Here is a 23,366-nt window from a genome sequence, read left to right on the forward strand (position 1 = left end):
TACATGGAGTGCCCTGCTCATGTAAATAAACCCAGCTATAAATAGAGGGAGAGAGGTGTGAAAGCAGTGGGGAATGGATTTCAGAAACCAGCAAATTAGGCAGGAGAAACAAGAGCCTCAACCCGAGCCCATAACTCCGGGTTCTGGAGGATGCTGCTGCGGCCCCCGCACCGGGGTCAGCTTTGGGAGCGACACACCGGGAGCATGGCTGTGTCCTCCCCATCGACCATGGGCTCCTGATGCCTCCCAGGTTGGGCTGAAGGTATCAGTGTTGTTTGGTATCTATTGTTCTTTAGATGCTGGAGAGGGGCTCTTCGTCAGGGACTGTAGCGATAGGACAAGTGGTGATGGGTTCAAACTGAAACAGGGAAGTTCAGGTTGGAGCTAAGGAAGAAGCTCTTCCCTCTGAGGGTGCTGAGCAGGTTGCCCAGTGTTGAAGGCCAGAGCCTTGGTCTAGTGTGATGCATCCCTGCCCATGCCAGGGGGTTGGAATTGGATGGTCTTAGGGTCCTTTCCAACCCAAACCATTCTGGGATTCTATGAGTCTATGAAAATGGGGCAAAACCCAGCTAAAGGCATGAAGATGATCTAGATGGGAACACGGACTCCAGCTGGACCAGAATCTATCGACTCTGTGTGGCTGGGAAAGGGGTGAATGGAGGCTTGATGGCTTTGAGTTTGCTCCCTCATGGGCCGTGGGTGATGCCTGGGAGGCTTTGGGTGCTTTGGAGCTGGTAGGACTGGAGCAGGGAGGATGTGAGGTCTGGAGAGCAAACCCAGCCCAGCACGAGGGTCATCCTTGGCTCTGCCACCCCACCTTGTAGATCTGCAAGCTTTCACTTCAGACCTCAGGACTAGGAGCTGAGTCAGGCTTTTCCGAGGCCTTGGGTTTTGCTAGGGAAGCAAACTGCTTGGGAGCCTGCAGGAGCTTGGGCTGGAGGATGCTCATGTGCCAGGGTTGCGCCCAGGCCTGACCCTCAACCAGCCTAATAGTGGGCAGAGGGGGTGGGATGCTCCTCAGACACCTGCATCCTCTCCGAGGGTTGGTTTTGGTGCCTCTTTCCAGGACACGCATGGGAAGAGGTGGGAAGAGCAGCAGCTGCTCAGACCTCTCCCCACATCCCTTCCCAATAGTGTGGGCACAGGGAAGTGATGCTGCGCCAATGCAGGAGCCACATCTGGAGGCAGGGAGGTGATACTGAGCTGGTGCAGGGGGGGCACATCTGGGGACAGGTAGGTGATGCTGAGCTGATGTTGGGGGCAACCTGTGTGCCTGTCACTTAGGGGATATTCAGTGGCCCATTTCTCCTGCTGGCACGCTCCTTGGGGAGCAAGCCAGGCTGTTTGCCCATCTGGCATCACCGGAGGTCTTTGCAGGGATGAGAGGTGGGCTGAGATGGGGGAGCACAGGGGGAGGCTGCCCGTTTGCTACCTCCTTTAATTGAATTGCCCCCCAATTCTCTCTTTTCAGGTAGAGGGGTGGGCTCAGTGGGGGACAGGGTGACACAGCGGTGTCATAGGGTGCAAGGGGCTAGGGATGGGGGCAAGTGGATGTGACACAGGGTGCACGGCCCTGATCAGGGGGACAGGTCCTTTCCCCTGTGCTGACGGGGGTACAGGGTTGCAGTGGCACCAAGTAGGTGGCAGGGATGCGACCGTAGTGGTGCAGGGTGGCAGGGAGAGCTGGCACAGCTTGTGGTGGTCAGGGTGATGTGGAGCTGGGGCAGATAGTGGGGAGGTGACCCCGAGTGGGAGCAAAGTGGGGCTGTTGTGATGGAGAGGTGGTGTGTGGCAACAGGGGCAGGCGGCAGAGGAGGGGACAGGGCAGGGGACACATCTGGGGACAAGGAGGTGATGCTGAGGCAGGGCAGGGGGAACATCTGGTGGCACGGAGGTGATGCTGCACTGATGGACGGGACCATCTGAGAACAGGCAGGTGACTGTCCTGGTGCAGGGGACACATCTGGAGACAGATGGGTGATGCTGCACTGGTGCAGGGGACGCAGCTGGGGACAAGGGGCACATCTGGTGACAGGTTGGTGATGCTTTGCCAGTGTGGGGATCACATTTTGGGACAGCGAGGTGACTGTGCTGGTGCAGGGGCCATGTCTAGAGACAGACAGGTAATGCTGCACTGATGCAGGGGCCACATCTGGGGACAGGACAGTGACTGCACTGGTGTGGGCAATACATCTGGGAACAGGCAGGTGATGCTTTACCAGTGCTGGGGAAACATCTGGAGACAGGTGATGCTGAGCTGGTGCTGGAGCCACATCTGGGGACAAGGAGGTGATGCTGAGCTGGTGCAGGGCCATATCTGGGGGCGGGCAGGTGATCCTAAGCTATAGCATGATACACATGGGGACAGGAAGGTGACTGTGCACTGCTGTAAGGGCCACATCTGGGGACAGGTAGGAGATGTTGAGCCGGTGCAGGGGCCACATCTGGGGACACAGAGGTGATGCTGAGCTATTGCATGATACACATGGGAACAGGAAGGTGACTGTGCACTGCTGTAAGGGCCACATCTGGGGGACACAGAGGTGATGTTGAGCTGGTGCAGGTGCCACATCTGGGGGTAGGCAGGTGATGCTGAGCTGGTGCAGGTGCCACATCTGGGGGCAGGCAGGTGATGCTGAGCTATTGCATGATACACATGGGAACGGGAAGGTGACTGTGCACCGCTGTAAGGGCCACATCTGGGGTACACGGCGGTGATGCTGAGCCGGTGCAGGGGCCACATCTGGGGACATGGAGGTGATGCTGAGCCAGTGCAGGGCCACATCTGGGGAAACAGAGGTGATGCTGAGCCGGTGCAGGGCCCACATCTGGAGACACGGCGGTGATGCTGAGCCGGTGCAGGGCCCACATCTGGAGACACGGCGGTGATGCTGAGCCGGTGCAGGGCCCACATCTGGGGACACAGAGGTGATGCTGAGCCAGTGCAAGGGCCACATCTGGGGACATGGAGGTGATGCTGAGCCGGTGCAGGGCCCACATCTGGAGACACGGCGGTGATGCTGAGCTGGTGCAGGGCCACATCTGGAGACACGGCGGTGCTGCTGAGCCGGGCACTGTGTGCACAGGCAGGTGACCGCACCTTGCGGGCCCCGGCCGGCTCGGAGGTGACCGCTCGTCGGAGGTGACCCCGCTCCGCTCCGCTCCGCTCCGCCCGCCGCTCCCGGCAGTGCGCATGATACTGCGGCGCAAGGGGGGCCCCCCGTGCGCGCCAACCCACCTTGAATCGGGCCCGGGCCGCGCCGCTAACCAATCACCGCCCACTCCCCCGGCGTTCTGACCAATAGGAGGCGGGCGGGGGCGGCACCGAGCCGCTAAAGGGAGCAGGCTAGGCTGCGCCCCGCAGCGTGCGGCGGAGGCATGGCTCTGGGCGCGGGCATGGGCGCAGCGGCCGGCGGCCGGTCCTGAGCCGCTCCTCCGGCCCCGCGGAGGCCCGGGGAGCCGAGCCTCTCACCCCGGACCGGCCAAGCCCTGCCCTGCCCCGCCCCGGCCGGGCCGCCCGGCGGGCGGAAGATGCTGCGCACCGGGGACCGGTAGTACTATGATTTGGTATGTGGCCGCTTTGGTAGCAAGTGTGCTCGGTGCCCGCGGGCTGCCCGTGCAAGGTGAGTGGGGATAACGGGAGGGGTCCCCCCGCCGGGATCTATGGGGCTGCGTATGCATGTATATCCTTCCTTCCACCAACCCCCCCCCCGCCCGGTTTGCCGGCTGCGGCTGCGATGCATGCACCGGGGTGGGATGCGCGCACCGGGGTGGGATGCATGCACCGGGGTGGGATGCATGCACCGGGGTGGGATGCATGCACCGGGCATCTTGCGCCGAGAGCGCGTCGCGCTGCGGGGTTCGCATCCTCCCCGGTGCCCGTGGAGCGGGGCCGGGCGCTGCCCGTGTCCCCGCTGCAGCGGGGAGGGAGGGAGGGAGTGAATGTGTGTGTGTGGTGGTGGGGGGAATGGCGGGTCCGTTATCCCTTGCACCCAGCGCATCTCCTTCTGCCGGTGGTTCGTGCCGTGACCTCCCGGAGGGCAGCGGCTGCAGCAGGGGAAGTTCGGGAGGCAGGAGGTGGTGCGTGAGCCCGGTTCTCCGCTCGAAATTCCCTGTGGCAGAAGGCAGCCGGGTGCGAGTCCTTGCTGGGGGCGCCCCTGGCTGGGGCCGGAGCGCAGGAAGGGAATGAGGAGCGGTGCTGGCTCCCCTGTTCCTTCTCCCAGCTTGGGGAAGCAGCCCACAGCGTTTGCCCTTCCCTGCAAGGGGAAACGGGAAAGGGATTCGGTGCCTTTCCCTGCAGCGCCTGGGTTTGGGGGTGACTTTGCTCCCCGCTGCCCAGGGGGAGGTGGCCAATAACCCCCCCTCACCACTGCAGGCTGGGCTGCTGCGCCGGGTAAACTGAGGCACAGGGTTGTCCAAGGTCAGGAGGGAGACAGCAGCAGGGAATAACCCTGATTTTCCTGCTCCGGCTTCTTTTTCCTTGAGCTGCCTCCTCCCTCCCTCCCAGCCATCCCTGCAGGTGAAGGGAAGCTGCTTGCTGCTGGTGCAGCACCGTCTCCATCTCTGCTTTGCCGGGCACGGGGTTATTCCTGCATCCCAGTGGTCCCAAACCGGGATAAGACCCGGGATCTGCACCCTAGGTGTCCCCGAGCCCTTTTCCATGGGGATTCAGCAACTGCTGGCTCCCCGCTCTGCAGGGAAACGCTGCCTTGGTGGGCTGGGATGGGGCACATCAGCATGTACCGGGGGCACTGCAGCATCCCCCCTGCATCACGGTGCTCCTTGAACATGTGGGGTCAAATCTGCATCTCGCCGCGGTCCCTTGGCATTCCTGCCTGGCAGCGTGCTCCTTAGAGGCGGGGGCAATGTCAGGAATGTGGGGGGGATTTCAGGATGGGGCTGCCCTTTTGGTGCCGAGCCGCCTGTAATGCGTGCTGCAGCGTGGCGAGGCGGTGGTTTGCAGCAGAGGGATCCTCTGCTTGGGAGAGGAGCAGAGCGCTCGGGAACTTGGAAATACCTCGGATGGGGGCTCCGGAACCGGTGCCAGGGTGGGTGGGTGCCGGGAAGCCCGGGTGCGGGGGTGCCGCGCGTACGGAGCGGCGCATACGTGGTGAATGAGTGTGCCATGAGTGATGCCCAGGTGGGTGCTGCGTGGGGATGAGGACTTGCTGCTGCAGCCCCATGGCCACAGTGATGCTCCCACCCTGCATCGCCCAGGGACGAGGCTTCGGAGCAGGGATGGGGCTCGCCATGGGGTGATGCCCTCATCGGGGTTTTTCCCCCTTTCCATGGCCTTCCTCTCCCGCACTGCATCCTCCTCTCCTCAGCCCTCCTGCCTGGCCTGGCTCTCCGAGGGCTTCCCAGGCGTTAATCGGCTCAAGGGAGGGATGGAGGGCGCGTTATCCCTTCTTACGGCATGGGGGGAGGAGAGCCGGGATGTGACCGCGCCGGGAGTGGGTGTTGGAGGAGGGATCTGGCCTCCTGGCATTCCCAGCCGTGCCGTGGTGCCGAGGGGCTTTTCCTCCCTCTCCCACGAGAGCGCCGCGGCGCCGCGCCGTCAGGCCGAGCGGGGATGCTCATGGATCCATCGGGAAGGAGGATTCGGCTTCGCCAGCGCCTGGTAAAGGCTCCCATGGAAGAGATCCCTCCGGATATCATGGCAGGTGATGGTGACCTTGATGGTCGGAGCGGCTCGCTGCGGGGGTGCCGGAGCTGCATCCCTGACTCGCTCCTGGTGCAGAGCCGTGGCACATGAGGGTTGGTGCCTCTTTGGCCATGGAGGGGTTTGGACCAGCAGCCACCATCTTTGGCTCCATTCTCCTCTGGCAAGGGGATGCTTTGGCACTGGGAGCGGCCAAGGGGTTGGCTCAGCTCCCAGTTCCATCCTTCCCTGGAGGATTTTTGCTCTCCTGGACCTGTTGGATGGGAGGGATGCGTCTCAGTCGCTGACTTGGCTTGCCAGAGGGGTTTTGTGGCGATGCTTTCCCTGCTTGGTCGCCTTTTGGCTTCGCTGGTGATGAGTGAACCCTGCAGATTCCCTTCTGGATCTGCAGCAGGATGGGTTAGCTCCCATTCTCCTCCAGTTCTCTGTCTTGGAGGTCATGGCTGGAAGAGAAGCCCCACAGATGGGTTGGGTGAGCAGTGGGTCCAACCTTGTGCCGGAGCCCTTCCCTTTCCCTTCCCCTGCAGTAGGCATCTCCCAAGCTGGGGCCAGCTGGCCTTTGGAAAAACAACTCCCATCCTCCCGCTTCCCGATGGAGAAGCTGGCGTTGGTGGGAGGGCTGCCTGAGAGCCAGGAACAGCGTGATTCAGGAGCTGCTGGCGGGCAGCTCAGAGTGCTGCCTGCATCCCAGTTGCGAAGGCATCATCGGGGTGGCACACGCTGCTCTATGGGGAAGGCGATGCGGGTACCAGTGTGCTATAGGTCTGCTTGGGGGGCACAGTGCTCGCTGGGTGCAGGTCTCCCTTGGGAGCAGTTTTGGCTCCGGCCTCCCTCTATGGCATGCGGAGGGGGCTTGTGGGGAGCTGCTGGGATGGTGTTGTGGTCCCTCAGGGCATCCCTTGTTCCGGGGGATGTGGTTCAGAGCCGCTGTGGATGGGACATTGAGCCACCCCTCCCAGCTAATCCCGCTCCTCCGTGGCCCCGGGTAACCTTGAGGCACGTCACTTGACCTGCGCTCCGCCCTCCATCCAGCTGGAAAATCGGGTTTAAAACGCAGGAATTGCGCTCAAAGCCCAGATGCTGCTTTTCCAGCTGGGGGGAGGGAGTGAGGGCTGCGCTCCCATCCCCCAGAGCCGCCCCTCGCCAGGGATGGGTGCTCTGGGGGGGTTTGTGGGGACTGGGGTTGCTTGCTCTGCTTCCCTGCTGGCCTCCATGTGCCGTGCTGGTGGCCTTGTCCTCGGAGATCCCTGCCGTATCCCGCCTCAACTGATGTGTCAGAGCAGATCTTGTCTCCGCTCGGCAGGGAGGAGAGGTCCTTGCTCCTGCTCCATCAGATGTCCCCATGGGGGGATAGGGATGGGGATGAGAGCCTTGGGGTCGTTGCAAGCAGATTGTGGGACCTGCTTGCCTGTAGCAAGGTGGCGGGGGGACAGGGAGGGATCCGCTCTGACCGTGCACAGGCAGGGCAGCATTCCCACCTGGAAACGTGGCCACATCCTCAGGAAGGGTCCCGCTCCCGATCTCAGCTTCGTGTCACCTTAAATCTCTGCTCTTGGGATGGGAGGAACCGGATGCCCAGACCCGGGTGAGGGTCTCCCCAGCCTCAGCATCCTCCCGGGGAGCCCCTCGGCAGCAGCGTTCCCTCCTCTCCCATTGGGATGCTGTTCAACTCCACCTCCGCAGCTTGTATCCTCGCCTCCTGGCACGCAGCGTGCTTTTATTTCTCCTGGATCTGCTCGGATGACGGAGCCTGTTGATTTACTTGTTTTCCTTTACGAGGCATCCCCCGGCTCCACGTGAGCCCCTGCCCCGAGGTGGGATCTGGGGCTCGCATCCCCTCTGTTATCCCTCTCCCCAAGCTGCACGTTGAGCCTTGAAACCCCTTGGCTGGGGAAAACCAAGTGGGTTTAAAAATACCCCGTCTGTTTGCGCTCTGTTTCTGCTGGCGTCTGCAGGTTGTTTCCAAGCATTTCCCCGTCAACGTGGGGGTGAGAAACGCTGCTTCGAGTGGAGCTGCAGCCTCCAGGGCTCGCGTGCCTTCAGCGGATCGGCTTGGGGAAGGGAAACCTGGTCAGGGTTGGCAGCTTGGGAAGTGAGGCCATCAAAGGTCTGTGAGGCATCTCCCTGATGCTTTCCTGCTGTCTCTAGCAGTGGGAATAGGAGAGCAGGGGGCTGGTGGTGGGGCTGGTGGCAGCTGGGCAGAGCCAGGGGCTGGTTCCCTGCTGTGGTGCATGGGGAGGTGATGCTCAGCCGTGCGTGCCATTCCCCACCGGCACCGCGGTCAGACACCGGCGCCGCCAGCTCCAGGGAATGACCTATTTTTCCCTGCACCCTGGCATGGATCCACCCTCCTCCCCTGGGACATCACCCATAGGTTCACTGGGGGGGGGGCTGTGTGTGAGTGTCACTCCCCGGTGCCCATCCCTCGGGCATCAGGGCGGCCTCGTGCTTCAATAGCTGGGTAAGCATCAGCATCCCAGGTTCTGCTTGGCTTGATGTAAGATCCCACCTTGGTACCCCAGGAGCTGAGGGGCTCCATCCTTTTGAAGCAGGACTGTCCCTGTGAAGGCAGCAAGGTGCTGGGGACCTGTGTGTGTCCTTGGATGCTCTTGAGCAGCACGTGATGGCAGCTTGTCCCCTGTGAGCACAGGAGCATGGTGGGCAGGGACTGGGGGGGGGGGGGGTCCCAGCCCTGCACTGCAGCCCCCTAAATGGGTGCATTGGGCTCGGTCTGGGTCCTCACAGCTCCTTGCTGGGGTGGCAGGGGAGGGCTGCCACCGTCCCTGCTGACAGGGTGTGAATGCCTGAGCTCATCAGCGATGCAGCGATAAGGAGGGATGGGGAGAGAGGTGCAAAGAGCGGTGTCAGGGTAGGCAGGAGCAGGCTGCGTGTGTGCATGCCTATTGCACGCGTGTGCATGCCTATTGCATGCGTGTGCATGCATAGCACATGTGTGTGTAGCAATCCCCTCCAGCTAGATGGGGTCCTGGCTTTGCAGGACCCCTGTAGTGGGTGTGCAATGCAGCATCTGCTCCTTGCAGCTGGTTCAGAGCATCACCCTCCCCATTGCCACCAGCCAGCCCTCCTGGTTGAACAGCCACTATAACAAATCCCTGTACCTGGCTAGCAGGTGATGCAGGGACTGAGGATGCCTGGATGCAAGGAATGATGCCTGGATGCAGGGATTGATGCCGGGATGCCTGGCTGCCCATCGGGCTGTGCATCCCTGCCGTGCTGCACCATGCACCACGGAAGGGGTTTTGGCTATGGGGAGCTTCAGGCTCCTCTTTGCCGTGGTGGGACTGGGCTGGAGAGCCCATGGGGTGGCACAGTGCGCGCCTCTCGCGGGTGTGAGCTTGTGCCAGAGCCAAAAATAGCCGGTGATGCTCGGCTCCCGCGGCGGGGATGCGGTGATGTCACTCGCCGCCAATCACCGACGGCTCCGAGGAGCAGCGCGGAGGAGTGGGAACGTGCTTCCCCGAGCATCCCCCTTCCCGAGCATCCCCCTTCCCGAGCATCCCCCTTCCCGAGCATCCCCCTTCCCCAGCATCCCCCTTCCCCTGCATCCCCCTTCCCCTGCATCCCCCTTCCCCTGCATCCCCCTTCCCCTGCATCCCCCTTCCCCAGCATCCCCCGTCCCCAGCATCCCCCGTCCCCAGCATCCCCCGTCCCCAGCATCCCCCGTCCCCAGCATCCCCCGTCCCCAGCATCCCCCGTCCCCAGCATCCCCCGTCCCCAGCATCCCCCGTCCCCAGCATCCCCCATCCCCAACATCATCCCCATCCCCAGCATCCCCCTTCCTCTGCATCCCCCGTCCCCAGGATCCCCCATCCCCAGCAGTATCCCCTTTCCCCAGCATCCCCCTTCCCCAGCATCCCCCATCCCCAGCATCATCCCCATCCCCAGCATCCCCCTTCCTCTGCATCCCCCATCCCCAGTATCCCCCATCCCCCATCCCCTTTCCCCAGCAGTATCCCCTTTCCCCAGCAGTATCCCCTTTCCCCAGCAGTATCCCCTTTCCCCAGCATCCCCCATCCCCAGCATCCCCCATCCCCAGCATCCCCCATCCCCAGCATCCCCCATCCCCAGCATCCCCCTTCCCCAGCATCCCCCCACTCCATGCTGCATGTGCCAGGGAAAGAAAAGGGGGAGGTCCTTTCCATCAAGGAGACCCCTGTGCCTGCAGTTCTGGGCCTTGGCTCCAGCCCTGGGTTTCCCTCTCTAAAAGGCCATGCTGAGGATGCAGCTTTGCTGGCTGGGTGATGCCAGGCTGCAGCTGAGCAGGGAGGCACGGCTGGGGTGGAGCCGTCCCTGCCTTTGATGGGGACACCAAAGCCCTCTTTAATTACCCCAGTAGGGTGCCAGGCTTGATCACCAGGTTTCAGGCCTCGGGGCTCTTGGGGATGCCCCAGGATGGATGAGCTTGGCTGCAATGTCAATGCTCTGAGCCTGCTCCCGTGGGAAAGCCAGATCTCCGGTCTGGCAAAGGTCTGTGGGTCAGTGGTCCCAGAGGATGTAAGGGCACAAACAGGACAGCAGAAGCAGCCTTTAACCCGCCATGGGGATGTGGGGCAGCCCCGATGGTGCTGCTAAGTGGGGAACAGCACTGAATGTGCTCTGTGCACCCCCTCCGTTGAGAACAGGAGGTCCCCACCATGTGGGGTCACTGGGCATCACCTTGCCCTGGTGCAGAAGCTTTCACCTCGGGGTCCCATCCTCCATCCATCACTGGTGCTGGGGTCCAGTGGTGGGCTCAGCCCCAGTTTCATCCTTTGCCCCTTGCAGGTGCCCTCGGCTCAAGGGAAGAGCCCGAGTTCGTGACCGCTCGCGCTGGCGAGAGCGTGATCCTGGGATGCGACGTGATCCACCCGCTCACGGGGCAGCCCCCTCCCTATGTCGTGGAGTGGTTCAAGTTCGGCGTCCCCATCCCCATCTTCATCAAGTTTGGGTTTTACCCTCCCCATGTCGACCCGGAATATGCTGGTGAGTGTAGGGGTGGCGAGGGGGATGTGGCAGGGGTGCACGGATCCGCTCCATCCGCTCCTCCGCCGGGAACCGCGCGGGCTCTGCCTCTCCTTGCTTGCTTTCCACCCAGTTGGTTTTAATTAAGCAGCAGCACTAGGAAGCCAGCTGGGCTGCGTGGGACAGGAGCAAGCGAGGCAGAGAAACCCAGGGTGACACGTGGTGGCGGCGGCTGCTGCTGCTGCTGCTGCCACCACTGCGCTCCAGAGCATCTGTGAGCCGGGAGGAGGGATGCAGGGATGCTGTGGGGATGGAGCCAGCCCCACGTGCTAGGTGGAAGCAGCAGGTTGGAGCTGCAGAACCCATGTGGCCACTTGCCAGTGTGCCGCCAGCCCCACGTGGCTGGTGGGGATAAGCCTTGACGTGGTTGGTGTGGTGGGGAAGACCCATGTCGGTGTCTCAGTCCCCTTGGGTCTTTACCCTGTGGGGCTTCCTCGGCCCACATTGCTCCCCTGAGGGAGGATGCACCTTAGCTTGGGCTGAGCTCTGCCACACTCAGCTCATGAATGAGCCCAGTGGCCTCTGTGCTCCCCAGATGGGAGCTATGAGGCTCAAACCCATGGATTTTGGGTGCTTTTGACCCCAAAGGAGATGCTTTGGGTGTCCCCAGTGGTGACGCTCCGGTGCGGGTGGGCGCTGCGCTGATGCTGATGGCTGTGCTGTCCCCACAGGCCGGGCCAGCCTGCACGACAAAGCCTCCCTGCGCATTGAGCAGGTCCGCTCCGAGGACCAGGGCTGGTACGAGTGCAAAGTGCTCATGTTGGACCAGCAGTACGACACCTTCCACAACGGCAGCTGGGTCCACCTCACGGTCAATGGTGAGCCGGGCATGATGGGCTGCATGGTTCCTGATGGATGCTGAGCCTTGATGGTACCTTGGAATCCCAAACTGGTTTGGGTTGGAGGGACCTTGAAGCTCATCCAGTTCCACAGGCAGGGACACCTTCCACTGGAGCAGCTTGCTCCAAGCCCCTGTGTCCAACCTGGCCTTGAACACTGCCAGGGATGGGGCAGCCACAGCTTCTCTGGGCACCCTGTGCCAGCGCCTCAGCACCCTCACAGGGAAGAGCTTCTTCCTTATCTCCAACCTGAACTTCCCCTGTTTCAGTTTGAACCCATCACCCCTTGTCCTATAGCTCCAGTCCCCGATGAAGAGCCTCTCTCCAGCATCCTTGTAGCCCCCTTCAGGCACTGGAAGCTGCTCTGAGGTCTCCCCGTAGCTTCTCTTCTCCAGGCTGAACAGCCCCAATGTTCTCAGCCTGGCTCCATACAGGAGGTGCTCCAGCCCCTGAGCATCCTCGTGGCCTCCTCTGGCCTTGCTCCAACAGCTCCATGTCCTTAAGCTGAGGACACCAGAACTGCACACAGTGCTCCCAATGGGGTCTTGGAGAGCGCACACCTCGCAGACAAGGCTGGAGCCATCGAGGGTGGCTGCTCCAGCCGGGGTGTGCCTTAACAAAGGGACATGCTTTTATGAAGGATTCAGCAGTTTAATTATGAGGTGCTTGTTGAAAGGGCAGACATCAAGGAGCGGGGCTGGGAACAGATCTGCTCCGAGCAAGCGGCTCAGAGCATCCCATCTTTGTTCTCTTGCAATCCAGATTTACTCAAATGGCTTCTCCATTTTATTAAGGCTGCGGCTTAAACCCATCACAAACTGTTCTCTGCATCAGGAGAGGGCTTGATGTGGAGCCCAGCAGCAGGGCTCTCTGCCTCTCCTGCTGCAGAGGAGATGTGGGCACCACCAGCAGCTCCTTGGTCTTGCCTGACCTTGAGTGACTAATTCAACCTTTCAGGGGGGTGCTGGGCTGCAGAATGGACCAGAGCCTCCTAATTGAGCCCAATTAGTGAGCAGGAGCTTTGCAAGCCATGCACTGCCCCAGCCTGGCCCTGCCCTGCTGCTGCCTCCTTTCTCCTGCTAATGAGCTCACAGGGTAGCATGGTGCCTGCTTCACCTCCACTGCATGCAGGGATGCTGCAAACCAGCATCCCAATGGGCTGGAAGTGGTTGCCAGCACCTCTGACTCCCCATGGGCTCGACCCCCTTTGGAAAATGGGGTGTTTTGGCAGGGGTTATGCAGTAAGGGGCACACAGTGGCTTAATAACAACCATAATCCTCCCGGCTTGAAGAGCTGCTTGCAGGGGGAAGGTTGTGGCTTCCCTCTCAGTGCGTTACAGTGCTTCCTTTTCTTAGGGGGGGAAAACAGGAATCATCTGGGGAGAAACAAAGTGTAATTCTTCTTCTTTTCATCCCCAAGCAGCTTAAATTGCCAACCTGTCTTCCTCCAAAGCGAGCTTTAACAAGTGCTGGTAATTGGGGGCGGGCTGTAATCCTGCCAGCCTCTGGAATCAGGAAGGAGCCTTTCGATCTGCACTGCGGTGTTTTCCCATGTTTTGACAATAGGAAGTTAATGTGCAGCCAGGGGGGAGGCTGTGCTGCAAGCCTGGAGCTGCTGGGGAGGAGAGGGGACAGGGCTGGGGCGCGTGTGGCAGGGAAAGGGATACCCTCGGTGGGTGTTATCCCCATCCCTGCTCCCTTTTGGGGTGGTCCAGCCCCCTCCATAGGGATGTGCAGCGTGTTCCCTCTGTCCCTGTGCCTTCCGCTGACCCACAGCGGCCATAGGGGGGTCACAGTGGTGTCCTCTGCCCCCCAGCTCCCCCCACCTTCACGGAGACACCGCCGCAGTACGTAGAGGCAAAGGAAGGCAGCAGCGTCACCTTGACCTGCATGGCGTTCGGGAACCCCAAGCCCATCGTCACCTGGCTGAGAGAAGGAGACCTTTTGGGTGCTAATGGCAAGTACCAGGTAGGTAGATGGGTGGTGGGAGCTGTCATGGGGGTCCTGGGCATCCCACTGCTGGGGATGGTGTCAGTGGGACCATGGTGGCCACAGAGCCGGGTGTTCTCTCTCAGCATCTCCTTGCCATGATGCCTGTTTCTCCCCATGTCTCTTCCCACCCCATCCTCTCATGCTGCATCCCTTTGGTACAGGCTAGAGACCCCCCCCAGGCTTTATCCCACATCCAAACTGCTCCCCGGGGACTCCAGTAGGGGCTGTAGCCTGGGAATGCTGTGTCTTCAGGCAGGGATGGATGCAGGGGGAGGTTTGGGCAGGGAGGATATCCTTGCCTCCCTCCAGGACCCTGTTTGCATCCCTGAGGTTCCCAAGCAGAGATTTCCCCCCCTGAGCTGTAATTGGTAAATCAGGCATTGGAATCAGCGCAGGCACTAATGAGAGTAATTAGGAATCATTTGTTACTAATTGAAATAGAAGGAGGAGGAAGGATGGGGCAGGGGGAAGCCAGGCTGGGAGCGTGGCTCCTTGTGCTTGGGGGTGCTGCTGCCCTGAGGGTGACAATCCCTCACCCATCCTTCCTCTGCTGTGTCCCCAGGGAGGAATTTGGCTTCTGCAGGGTGTCCCTATAGGAAGGATGGTGGCTGAGCCGGGTTCTCCCCCTTGTATCCCAGCCCAGGGGTGGATCACTTGGGAGCAGGGGATGGATCCGTATGAAGGGCTGATGGTGCCGGGGGCACCTGGCAGGAGCGGTTTGGAGCCTGCTTCCTGCCAGTCACTTCTGCAGGAGATGAATGCGTTGTGATGGTTTATTTATTCATTTATTTATTTATTTTTTTCCCTTCCCCTTGGCATCCTGCAGGAATCTGTGTTGGTTTATTAATATCCAAAGCCTTGCCGAGCCGGGGAAACCCGTTTCTCATCCAGCCCTTAAAGCGCCGGTAGCGCAGTGCTGCAGGAGGGAGGATGCTGAGCTGCGGCTCTAGGATGCATCCCTCTCTCCCAGGGCTCCTTCCCTGTGCTCCAGGGTTTTCCCTTGTCGTTCCCAGGTGAGCGACGGGAGCCTTACAGTGCTCTCTGTGAGCCGGGAGGACCGGGGTGCCTACACCTGCCGGGCATACAGCATCCAGGGGGAAGCTGTGCACACAACGCGCCTGCTCGTTCAAGGTGAGATTCCAGCACGGACCCTCCAGCTCCTCTTCATCCGCTGGTTTATTCCATAGGGAAAACTCCATGGACCGCAGGACTGCGGCGCTGTCCTGAAGTGACCCGCGAGCCTTATGGGCTCAGCATCCTGCAAGCTGTAGGATGGAGGAATCTGCTTCAGCATCCTGCCAGCTCCGCATCCCGTTTGTGGGATGGAGGAATCTGCTTAACTGGGGCATGCAGTGGCCGTGCCGGGCCCCTTTTGTTTGGGAAGCAGGGAAAAGCTTGAGGCTGTCACAAAGCCCCTCGTCAGACAGCGGTGATGCATGGCAGGGCCTCCTGCTCCCTCTTTGATTAAATAAATCTTTAATTAGGTCAACAGCTACCAGCAGAGAGAGGAGCACGGGGTGTCCTCTGCTCTGCTTTAGCTGTGGTGCTGAGCTGTGCATCCCTCTGGTTTTTCCCGTGGGTGATGTGGAAGTGCTCAGGATAAAGGGAAGCATGAGCTCATCTGGCCTGGGAGGAGCAGAGCCGTGTACCATGGATGCAGGGACCCTCCCTAAAGCTGTAGAGAGTATAGCATCCCACACTGGTTTGGGTTGGAAAAGACCTTAGGATCATCTCGTTCCAATCCCTGCCATGGGCAGGGACATGGTCCAATGAATCAGGTTGCTCCAAGCCCCATCCAGCCTTGACCTTGATGGGATGGGGCAGCCACAGCTTCTCTGGGCACCCTGTGCCAGTGCCTCAGCACCCTCACAGGGAAGAACTTCCTTATATCCAACCTAAACTGCCCCTTGTCCTATCGCTGCATTGTCCTGATCAAGGCTCCCTGTCCGGCATTAGGGGGAAAACGTTGGGAATAACAGGGCCAGCGTGCTCCTGGAGATGACCCCCTGCGCTCCATGATCCCAGAGCAGCTCCAAACCAGTGATGCTGGGATGGAGCTGAGCCTGCGCAGCCTCTGTAGGGCCATGTGCTGGTGGGGGTAACACCTTTCCCTCCCTGCCTCCAGGACCTCCATTTATTGTTTCCCCTCCGGAGAACATCACGGTCAACATCTCCCAGGATGCGCTCTTCACCTGCCAAGCCGAGGCGTATCCCGGGAACCTCACCTACCTGTGGTACTGGGAGGAGGAGAACGTCTACTTCAAGAAGTGAGTTGGAGCTGGCTGCGTGTCCTTATCCTCCTTTTCCCGCTCCGGGGTCATGGTGTCCCCACGATCCTCCTCCTCCTCTCTTCTCTCGCAGTGACCTGAAGCTGAGGGTGCGGATCCTGATCGATGGGACGTTGATTATTTTCCGTGTCAAGCCAGAGGATGCTGGAAAATACACCTGTATCCCCAGTAACAGCCTGGGCCGCTCGCCATCGGCCTCTGCCTACCTGACGGTGCAGTGTGAGTGTGGGTATCCTAAGGGATGGTGCTGGGATTGGTAGTAGTGGGCTCTGAGGCAGCCCAAGAGGCTCTGTTATCCCTGAATCCTATTACAGACTGGTTTGCGTTGGAAGGGACCTTAAAGCTCATCCAGCCCCAACCCCTGCCATGGAGAGGGACACCTTCCACTAGAGCAGCTTGCTCCAAGCCCCTGTGTCCAACCTGTCCTTGAACACTGCCAGGATGGGGCAACCACAGCTTCTGGGAATCCCAGACTGCATCCCACATGTGTTTGTAGGGTGCAGGCAACAGGAAAGCAAAGAGCCTGAGCATCCTGTGTGGCTTCCACCTTTGATACAGGTGGGTTTTGATTAGGCAGGCATCCCCCCACCACGCTGTCCTCATCTGCATCGCGTTGGGCAGGGAAACACCAGCTCAGGGCTCTCAGACCCAGCTGCCTGCTTGTGTTCCCCAGTGTTTATTATGGGGGCATGTTCCTGTGGAGGAGTTTTCTGCTTTGCATGTTGTATTCTTCAGGCTGTAACCGATCTAAACAAGCAGAGGAGAAGGGGCTGGAGCAGGAGCGTTGCTGCCCACGCTTGTTCTCTGGGCTCCCCAGGCAGTAATGGGTAGTGTGCTACGGGTGTCCTGTGGCATTTGACAGTAATGGCCTCAATTGCTGCTGCTCTCAATGGCAATATTACTCTGCTGTAAGAGGTTTATTTTATAATGATAGATAGGCTTGAGCAAAGTGGGCTCCTGATTTGAAGTGTTTTAACTCAATAATGCTGGTTAGTGGGAAGCCCCACACTGGTGGGGAGCTGCCGTGAGAAGGGCCGGTAGGTTCAGGGGTCTCCCTATGGGGATGGATGAAGGGGTGACCAGGCAGAGGTGCTTGGATACACCCGGCTGGAGAGCCTGTGGCCTCAGGCCATTAACTCTGCCCTGCTGCTAATCCAGGACCACTCATCAGGGCTGAAGGCTGTTAAAAATAGCTCTAATGTCAGGAAAAAGAGCCTTTGGGCAACCTGCCCTCCAGACAGCCCTGCAAGGGGGGCTGTTTGTGCTGCAAACCCCTTTCCCCCACAGCAAACCTCATCTAGACCCGGGCTGACCCCTCAGGAGGGAGAATTCCCACCCCCTGAAGCAGCCCTCGGATGGGGACACAGCTCTGGGGCATTACTGAGCCGGGCTGGCCCCTCTCCAGTGACCTAGTAGTGAAAGGCTCGATCCCATTACCCTCTCCCATGCTGCCAGAGCCCTTGATTACATTTCCTAAGAGGTGGAGTGAAGCAGAGGGGGGGGGGTAAAGCCCATTCCATATGCAGCGCTTGGCAAATCTGGGTTACGGTGCCATTGCCGGGGGCACCAGCTTGGGGTTCCGTGTTTTGGCAGGCAGGGAGGGAGCAGTACTCCCAGACTGGGTGTTTTTTACCCCAAGGAAGCGCATCTTCCATCCCTTCCTCCCAACCACCTCACCCTTAGCCCCAGCTTTGCGTTTCTGTATCCGCAGCACAGGGATGCTGCAGCCCAAAAACGCATTCATCCATCCCTTATGGCAGTGTAAGCACTGTCAGGATTTCCCCCCTAACCTCACGCTGCCGGTGTCTAGACAAGGTTGTGGAAATACTCTTCTTATTAAAAGTAACTTCTTTTTTCCTCCTTTTTTTATCAAGCTGCTTATTAAAGAAAGCCTCGATTCCCTCCAACCCACTCACACTTAATTAAAAAGCTCTTAGAAGCACTGGTAATGACACATCCTAGGCTGGAGCATCGCGAGACTGTGTGGGTGATGCAGCGTGGGGGGGTTAAGGTGCATATTTTAAGCTGCTTGCATCCTGTTGGGAAGGCAGGAGGTGGCTGATGCTCAATGTGACCCAGGCTCGATGAGCCGCGAGTACAAACAGACAGGAGGTAAAGGACTCGCTGTAGCCCAGTCATGGATCCCTTCTCCCATCTCTATTGCTGCAGCTGGGAGCTGGGCTAGTTTTCACTGCTGCTGTGCAGAGCCAGGCAGGCTGGGTGTGATGGAGCATGCTGAGCAGGGCATGACTCAACGTGGATGTGCCAGCAGATGGGTTTAATGCTGCTTCTTAAATGCATCGTTTAATGAGCCCCAGGTAGGAACACCCTGGGCATGAGTAAAGCCCCCTTGAAATACCAGGTATTACAGTGGATTTGTGTGTAGGAAGCCTGGAGATAACAGCCTCCAGGAGCCAAGGTGGTGTCTGGGCTTGGAATTCATTATCAAAGCTATGGAGATCGCCTGAAGCTGGGTGGTGGAGGACTCTTTCCCCACCCTGACACGGTGCTTCTGCTCTCCCAGATCCTGCCCGCGTGGTGAACATGCCCCCCGTCATCTACGTCCCCATTGGGATACACGGATACATCCGCTGCCCGGTGGAGGCAGAGCCCCCGGTCACGCTGGTCAAGTGGAACAAAGACGGACGTCCCCTGCGCATTGAGAAGGTAAGGAAGCCCCCGGGGAGGGACACAGAGGGATTTGGACACCTTGTCCTCTGTGTAGCCAGAGAGCATCACCATGTGTGTCCATCAGGAGAGAAGAAACCCCACAGGATCAGCAGGGCTGGAAAAGACCTTTTAAGATCGTCAAGTCCAACCTTTACCCTGCCAAGTGCATTAATCCATCCCATGGGTGGGATGATGCTGCTGTTCCTTATCAGCTGTGGGCAGAGTGAATTCGGGTTCTTGTGTAGACGTGATGTCTGCATCTCCCAGACCTTGTGCATGCTGCCCTCCCAAGCCACATCTTGATGGCCCTGTTTTGGTTTCTCCAATGGGAATGGATGGTTAAAAGACCCTTTTAATAGGTTTCTGCCATCCTATAATCACAGTTTGATCGGCTGAGCAAGGATATGAGCCATTAAATATTTAAAGGAAACGCTCAGGATCTTATATTTCCTTAAATATTAATGATCCAAAGTTTTAATTGCATTTAAACTTGTGGGTTCCTGCTCCTTGGTGCCCTCAGCCCCTCGGGTGAAGTTGTCTCCTTGGTGCCACCAGGATGAGTTTCACTTCAGGGGGTGATGGATTGGGATGTTAAGTCTTTTGGGCTACTTGTGTGTTGGGAATGGAATCGGGCATCTCCTGGGGCATTGCTGAGGGGGGGATTGGCTGAAGGGAGAATAAGCAGCAGTGGTGGGTGTGGGATAAACCAGCTCCCTCTTTCTCACTGCTGCAGTATTCCGGCTGGAACCTGCTGGAAGACGGGTCGATCCGGATCGAGGAGGCAACTGAAGATGCTCTCGGCACTTACACCTGTGTGCCTTATAACGCCCTGGGTACAATGGGCCAGTCTCCCCCTGCCCGACTGGTACTGAAGGTAAATTTGCCTGCTCAAACCCTTGCTCTGCAGCCATTGGATTGTGTCTTCTGCCAAGGGATGCTCTAGGGGTTGTGCTGCAGTGAATCTGTGTGTGCTTTGTGGAGATATCTCCTGCTGTAGCCAGGCTTTCTTAACGTAGAATTGCAATGTGCATGTGACTCCTTCTGCCTTCCTGTTCAGCACAGCACTGCAGGGATGGATGAGGTGGGGTTTCTAATCCATGGTGCTTATTTGGTTGTTAATTCAGTGCAGGGATTGAGGATTTACTTTGCTTCTCTGAGTGCTTCTCTGTGAAGAGAGCTCAAGAAGGGCTTTGTGCCCCCAAAATTGGTCCATTACTCACTGTAGCAAAAACCTTTGCTTTGAGCCTTATATCTCTTACCTGTGCTGAGAAAGATGGATGTGGAGCCTCATGAGCATCCTGGAACACCAGGCAGGTATAGCTGGAGCAGTGCCACAGGTTGGGCCACAGCCAGTGTATGATGAGTGTAAGGCTTTGGTAGTGCTGGACCAGGAAATGTGTCCCTGGGATGGCCTTTTTGCAACAAAACACCTGGGCCCTGCTATCCTGGGCTTGGGTTCATGGTGGACTTTATTAAAGGGATGATTTGAGCTCTAGAGATGCTCCATGTGCTCTTGCTGCATGCAGAGCCTGAGGTGGGCTGAGGTCCCAGTGCAGTTCCCACTGTGGCTGGGGTGGGATTTGCTTGCCTCTTCCTTCCCTGATCACCAAGTCCATGCTTGTGAACAGCAGTGATTTATGGTGTCTTGTTGAGATTCATCTGATAATGCTTTGTGTATCGCAAACGCACATCCACTAAAATGGCTGTTGATGGTATCTGATGTGATGTGAGTGGGTTTTCTTCCCCCTGTTGACCTCCTTTAAACTTAAACAAGAAGCCATAGTGCGGTGGCTCTTCAGAGGAAACACTCTCTGCTGTGGCTTTCCTTGCAATGCCTCAGACCAAATTGATTTGTGTTGGAAAAGGGTTTGTTTTGGTGGTGGGCAGCTCCTTGCACATGGTGGAGTTGGCAATGGGTTGGTGCTCCTTGGTGAGAGTCATCAGTGGGTTGATGCTCCTTGGTGGGAGTCGTCAATGGGTTGATGCTCCTTGGTGGAAGTCATCAATGGGTTGATGCTCCTTGGTGGGAGTTGGCAATGGGTTGATGCTCCTTGGTGGGAGTTGCAATGGGTTGATGCTCCTTGGTGGGAGTCATCAGTAGGTTGATGCTCCTTGGTGGGAGTTGGCACAGGTTGATGGATGCCTTTTCCATTGGCTGCAGGACCCCCCCTATTTCACGGTGCTACCAGGCTGGGAGTACAGACAGGAGGCAGGGAGGGAGCTGTTGATTCCTTGTGCTGCTGCCGGAGACCCCTTTCCCATCATCGCCTGGAGAAAGGTACCCGGCCTGCCAGACAAATCTGCAGTGCCTTTGGCTTTTGGTGACTATTGCAGACAGAGAAGCCACACTCTGTCCCGGTAAGAACAAACTGCAGGTACAGCTGCTTCGCTTTGGGCTGAGCCACTGCCGTCCTGTCCCGCAGGTGGGTGGGGGAAGCCCAGTTTGTGGCCACCAAGTCCTTGAATCCCATGAAACCAGCACGGGAAAAACATCTGCCAAGCTGAGCCCTGCCCCTGTCTCCCTCCTCTTCCTCCTCTGAGGTGGCCACCATTCCCATGTGGATCTCCCATCTCTTGTGCTACCAGAGGACCCTTGGCTGTGTTTTCCTAAGGGGCTGGACCTGTTAGCAGCCCTGTGGCTTTGAAGACCTTGAGAAGAAGCTGTTTTGATGATGCTGAACTCAACATAATGACTGTCCCTTTCTGTGCCACGCAGGCTGTGGTGGCACAGCCAGAGAGCAGTGTCCTCCTGAGCCTTCCCTTTGCTTCCCAACCTTGCTGCTCCCATGAAAGCCACCATGCAGGGACCCCATGTGCTCTCTGTCCCCCTGTCAGAATCTTCTTGCCAAGCTTCATGTCCCCTTCTCAGAGCTCCTGAGAGTGATGCGGTCCCTTGTGTCATCCAGTGGGCAGCAGCATCTTCAGTCCTTATGGTGTGAGATGCTGGATCTCTTTGAGTTCCTTTGACCCGCACGAGGAGGGCCATGGCCTGCACATGGACCTATCTGAACCTTGCTGGCCCTTTAGTCTTTTTCTCCATCTTATTTTTCTCTTCCCTGCCCCTATTCTTATTCAGGTCTCTTTTCAACCCTTCTTGTGCCTTCTGGCCATCCTCTTACTGTCATGACCTTGGCCTTATCCCTTCCAAGTGCCGTTGTGGCTGGCTTGGGCTCAGTTTCCCAGTGCCAGAAGCAAGCTCCCCATCAGCCCACCAGCGCTGACCAGTCTCTTGAAGAACCCCTGAAGACTTGGGCTTGGCACTGGTAATCCCATGTCCTTTGTGCTCGTCCTGTGCGTCCTGGCGTGGATCAGCAGAGCCCTCCGCGTGAAGAACAGCTGAAGAAGACTCGGGACAATGTGGGATTTGGATCATTTGGGTTTACGAGCCTAGGAAGGAGCTGTTACAAGATCCATCTTCCAGGCATCTCCCTCCATCCTCCTGTGTCCCCATGGGGCCCTCTCTGCCCGCACATCAGGGTCCTGCTGCTGGTGCAGGGGCAGGTTGGGCACCTGGGGACAGCCCGGAACGGTGTTTGCTGCTTTGCCCCTTCCTCGGCAGCGGTGCCCATGTGGGTACCATGGGGCTCTCCACTCGTGCCGAGTGCCGAGCACCAACCTCCCTCACACCTTCCTCTCGCGTTGCCCCGCCAGGTCCTCTCGCAAGCGGGGGAACCGGGTGCCCTGCCACGACCGGAGAGACCAGCTCCCTTGCCGGTGGCCGGCGGTGTCCCCTGGGCCACGCAGGTAGCTTAGTGTGACCCCACTGCCGCCTTGCCCTGCCCCACAACCCGCCGCTGAGTCCTCTCTCTTTCTCTCTTTGCCCGGCTCCTTGCCCAAGGTAGGGAAGCCCAGCAGGAGCAAGCACAACACACTGCCCGGTGGCACCCTGCAGATCCGCTCCCTCGGCAAGGATGACCACGGCGAGTGGGAATGCGTCGCCACCAACATCGTCGCAAGCATTACTGCCAGCACCCACCTCACTGTTGTAGGTACGTAACTGGTGGCACCTCGAGTGAAGAAGGTGAGAGCACCCACGCTGTTAACTGGTGGAGCTGCCTTTTTCTGCTCCCGTTTTGTCCTGCTGCTGTTTGGAGCAGGAATTCTGGGTGGCCTTCGGTTGGGGCAAGAGGAGTCCATGTGGAATCGTGGCTGGGAGCTGAAGTGATTCATGGGAATCGCTCCTTGTGGAATCATGGGGGCTTCCAGCCCTCTTGCTTCTGCCAGCTGGCAAAGAATCATGGAATGGTTTGGCTTGGAAGGGACCCTGAAGCTCATTGAGTTCCATAGGCAGGGACACCTTCCACTAGCCCACGTTGCTCTGAACCCCATCCAACCTGGCTTTGAGCACTTCCAGGGCTGGGGCAGCCACAGCTTCTCTGGTTTTGCTCCCATTGACCCCCCTCCCTTTGTCCCTTGCAGGCACAAGCCCTCATGCCCCAACCAGCGTGCACGTGGTGGTGGCCATGACCTCAGCCAATGTCTCCTGGGAGCCCGGCTACGACGGTGGATACGAGCAGACATTCTCAGTTTGGTACGGCCCTCTGTGAGTCATCCTGGCATGCTTTGCTCTCTGCTTCTTTTCCTTTCCAGCTGACCAGAGCTTCCAGCAGTGGGGAGGAGGGAGGGGGGGTGGGTTGGGGGGAGGAGGGTGGTGAGGGTGGCTCTGCACCCATGGGTGTCATTAGGGCTGGGTTCGGAGAGGTTGGGTGGTGGTGGGTTTTGTTCTGCTGATGATGGTACAAAGGGAGACGCTTTGCATTCACGTAACTTTGCCCCTGGCATCTCATTTCAAGATAAACTGTTTATGGAGCTTAACAGGCAGGGAGAGGATGGGAAATGCAGCCTTTAGAGAGCGCGTCCTGGAAGAGCTGTGACTAAGCAGAAATGATCTCT

The 23,366-nt window shown here is 58.8% G+C and overlaps 1 protein-coding gene across 8 annotated transcripts in view; it reads left to right on the forward strand.

Moving 5' to 3' along the window:
• The first annotated feature begins 3,429 nt into the window (after positions 1-3,429).
• Positions 3,430-23,366, forward strand: part of IGSF9B (immunoglobulin superfamily member 9B) — a 37,829-nt gene continuing 17,892 nt past the window's right edge. Inside the window, exons 1-13 of one of the 8 annotated variants that reach the window (XM_057433168.1) lie at positions 3,430-3,623; positions 10,448-10,645; positions 11,356-11,502; positions 13,340-13,491; positions 14,529-14,646; positions 15,641-15,782; positions 15,877-16,022; positions 18,328-18,470; positions 19,207-19,347; positions 20,635-20,751; positions 22,125-22,217; positions 22,312-22,462; positions 22,893-23,016. In XM_057433168.1, the coding sequence (XP_057289151.1) occupies positions 3,560-3,623; positions 10,448-10,645; positions 11,356-11,502; positions 13,340-13,491; positions 14,529-14,646; positions 15,641-15,782; positions 15,877-16,022; positions 18,328-18,470; positions 19,207-19,347; positions 20,635-20,751; positions 22,125-22,217; positions 22,312-22,462; positions 22,893-23,016 (1,736 nt within the window). In that variant the 5' untranslated portion in view covers positions 3,430-3,559. Of the gene's footprint in view, positions 3,624-5,363; positions 5,664-10,447; positions 10,646-11,355; positions 11,503-13,339; positions 13,492-14,528; positions 14,647-15,640; positions 15,783-15,876; positions 16,023-18,327; positions 18,471-19,206; positions 19,348-20,634; positions 20,752-22,124; positions 22,218-22,311; positions 22,463-22,892; positions 23,017-23,366 lie in introns of those variants that run through there. The other 7 variants (XR_008975350.1, XR_008975349.1, XM_057433165.1 and 4 more) reach the window with 7 other exon arrangements.

The sequence above is a fragment of the Pezoporus wallicus genome, unplaced genomic scaffold, assembly GCF_028554395.1.
Source record: "Pezoporus wallicus isolate ANWC-B61680 ecotype Strahan unplaced genomic scaffold, APGP_CSIRO_Pwel_v1 contig_9719, whole genome shotgun sequence".
Lineage (NCBI taxonomy): Eukaryota > Metazoa > Chordata > Aves > Psittaciformes > Psittacidae > Pezoporus > Pezoporus wallicus.